The 2,028-nt window shown below is 45.9% G+C and overlaps 1 protein-coding gene across 1 annotated transcript in view; it reads right to left on the bottom strand.

Moving 5' to 3' along the window:
• Positions 1 to 1,783, bottom strand: part of pnp5b (purine nucleoside phosphorylase 5b) — a gene marked incomplete at its 5' end in the record, with an annotated part of 11,003 nt that extends 9,220 nt beyond the window's left edge. The window contains 2 exons of the mRNA XM_083654088.1: positions 1,116 to 1,533; positions 1,648 to 1,783. Of these exons, the coding sequence (XP_083510214.1) occupies positions 1,116 to 1,533; positions 1,648 to 1,783 (554 nt within the window). The remainder of the gene's footprint in view (positions 1 to 1,115; positions 1,534 to 1,647) is intronic.
• Positions 1,784 to 2,028: the final 245 nt, after the last annotated feature.

The following is a 2,028-nucleotide window of genomic DNA, read 5'->3' as shown; positions in this document are numbered from 1 at the left end:
AGCTGAGCCTGTGCGCTGGCTGTGCAAGTTACATTGAGACCAATCAGCAGCTGATGGATTTGCATTTGCAACAAGACACAGAACAGACGCAGGCTTTTGTCTCTTTACAGGCTGTGTGGCATTTCAGTGTAATGAATATTCAGCTTTGAGGTGCAAAAGTACCTTTTGTGCTCGAGAAAGAAAAGCTGTAACTGTGATGTTTCAGGCCACTCCCCCTTTTTGGCTGTCAAACCGGGCTGAACCCTGCCAGCTGGACATAGGCTACTCCAACTCCAAAAGCTCCACAATACACACTACAACGCTACACACAGATTCAAACAATAGCCTACAACTCTACATACTCCAGTTCCATACTACACACTCCAGCTCTATACTACCCACACACTCCAGCTCTATATACACACTTCAGATTCATACTACACACTCCAGCTCTATACTACAAACACACTCCAGCTCTATACTACACACTTCAGATTCATAATACACACTCCAGCTCTATACTACAAACACACTCCAGCTCTATACTACACACTTCAGATTCATAATACACACTCCAGCTCTATACTACAAACACACTCCAGCTCTATACTACACACTTCAGATTCATAATACACACTCCAGCTCTATACTACAAACACACTCCAGCTCTATACTACACACTTCAGATTCATAATACACACTCCAGCTCTATACTACAAACACACTCCAGCTCTATACTACACACTTCAGATTCATAATACACACTCCAAACAGCCAATTTAGGTAATCTCATTTGATGTTTTAGCTTCGTAAGTAAAATGGTGTGGTTTGTCTCAGACCTCCCGGGCCAGGCAGAGCCATCATGAGGGCTGCTTCTGGCCCCCAGGCCATATAATGCCCAGGGCTGCTCTAGATGCACACTGCACACTCCAGCGCTATCAATCAATCAACCAATCAAATTTATTTATAGAGCACATTTAAACAACCAAACCATGTCAACCAAAGTGCTGTACATAGGGTAGAGATACACAAAAACATAGGGAAACCAAGGCATGAATCATCTAGAATCAGGAAATGCTAGCAGGTAGAAATGGGTTTTCAGGTTTGATTTGAAGGCCTCTATCGAGGGGGCGAGCCTGATAGAGGCGGGGATGCTGTTCCACAGGACAGGGGCTGCGGCATCAAAGGCACGGCCCCCCCTAAGCTTGAGGTTGAACCTCCGGACTGTCAGGAGCCTCTGATCGGCTGACTTGAGGGCTCTAGTGTTGGAGTAGGGGGATAGGATGTCTGAGATGTAGGAGGGGGGCTGGTTGTTAAGTGCTTTAAATACAAACAGGAGAATCTTGAAGTCTATTCTATAGCGTACTGGAAGCCAGTGAAGGGAGGCAAGGACAGGAGTTATGTGGTCTCTTTTGCGGGTTCCGGTCAAAAGTCTGGCAGCGGCGTTCTGTACTAACTGCAGACGGGACAGGGAGGACTGATTGATGCCTGTGTAGAGAGAGTTGCAGTAATCTAATCTAGATGAGATGAAAGCGTGGATGACTCTCTGAAGGTCTGCAGGGGAGAGAAAGGCTTTGAGCTTGGCAATAGTGCGGAGTTGGAAAAAGCATGCCTTTACCACTGAATTTACCTGTCTATCAAACTTAAATTGGGGATTAAAAATGACACCTAGGTTTTTAACATAGGGCTTGACCAGGGCGGAATGGTTGCCTAGACTGTTGGTGAGGGTGGAGACAACGTCTGGGGGACCGAACAGGATTATTTCACATTTGTTTTCATTGAGTTGTAGAAAGTTGTTTGCCATCCAGCATTTAATGTTGTCGAGGCAGGCCAGGAGACTGTTTAGTATGGACTGGTTGTTGGGTTTCAGGGAGACATAAAGCTGTGTGTCGTCAGCATAACAGTGAAAGGATATGTTGTGCTTCTGAATGATTAAACTGAGGGGTAACATGTACAGTGAGAAGAAAATCGGGCCAAGGATGGACCCTTGTGGGACCCCACAGGAGAGGGTAGCTGAGGAGGAGGAGCAATTAGCAATGTTGATGGCAA

This window comes from Poromitra crassiceps (genome assembly GCF_964638095.1).
Source record: "Poromitra crassiceps genome assembly, chromosome: 17".
NCBI classification, from domain to species: Eukaryota; Metazoa; Chordata; class Actinopteri; order Beryciformes; family Melamphaidae; genus Poromitra; species Poromitra crassiceps.
The sequence above is the reverse complement of the archived record's forward strand: the minus strand, read 5'-3'. Positions and strand labels throughout refer to the sequence as shown.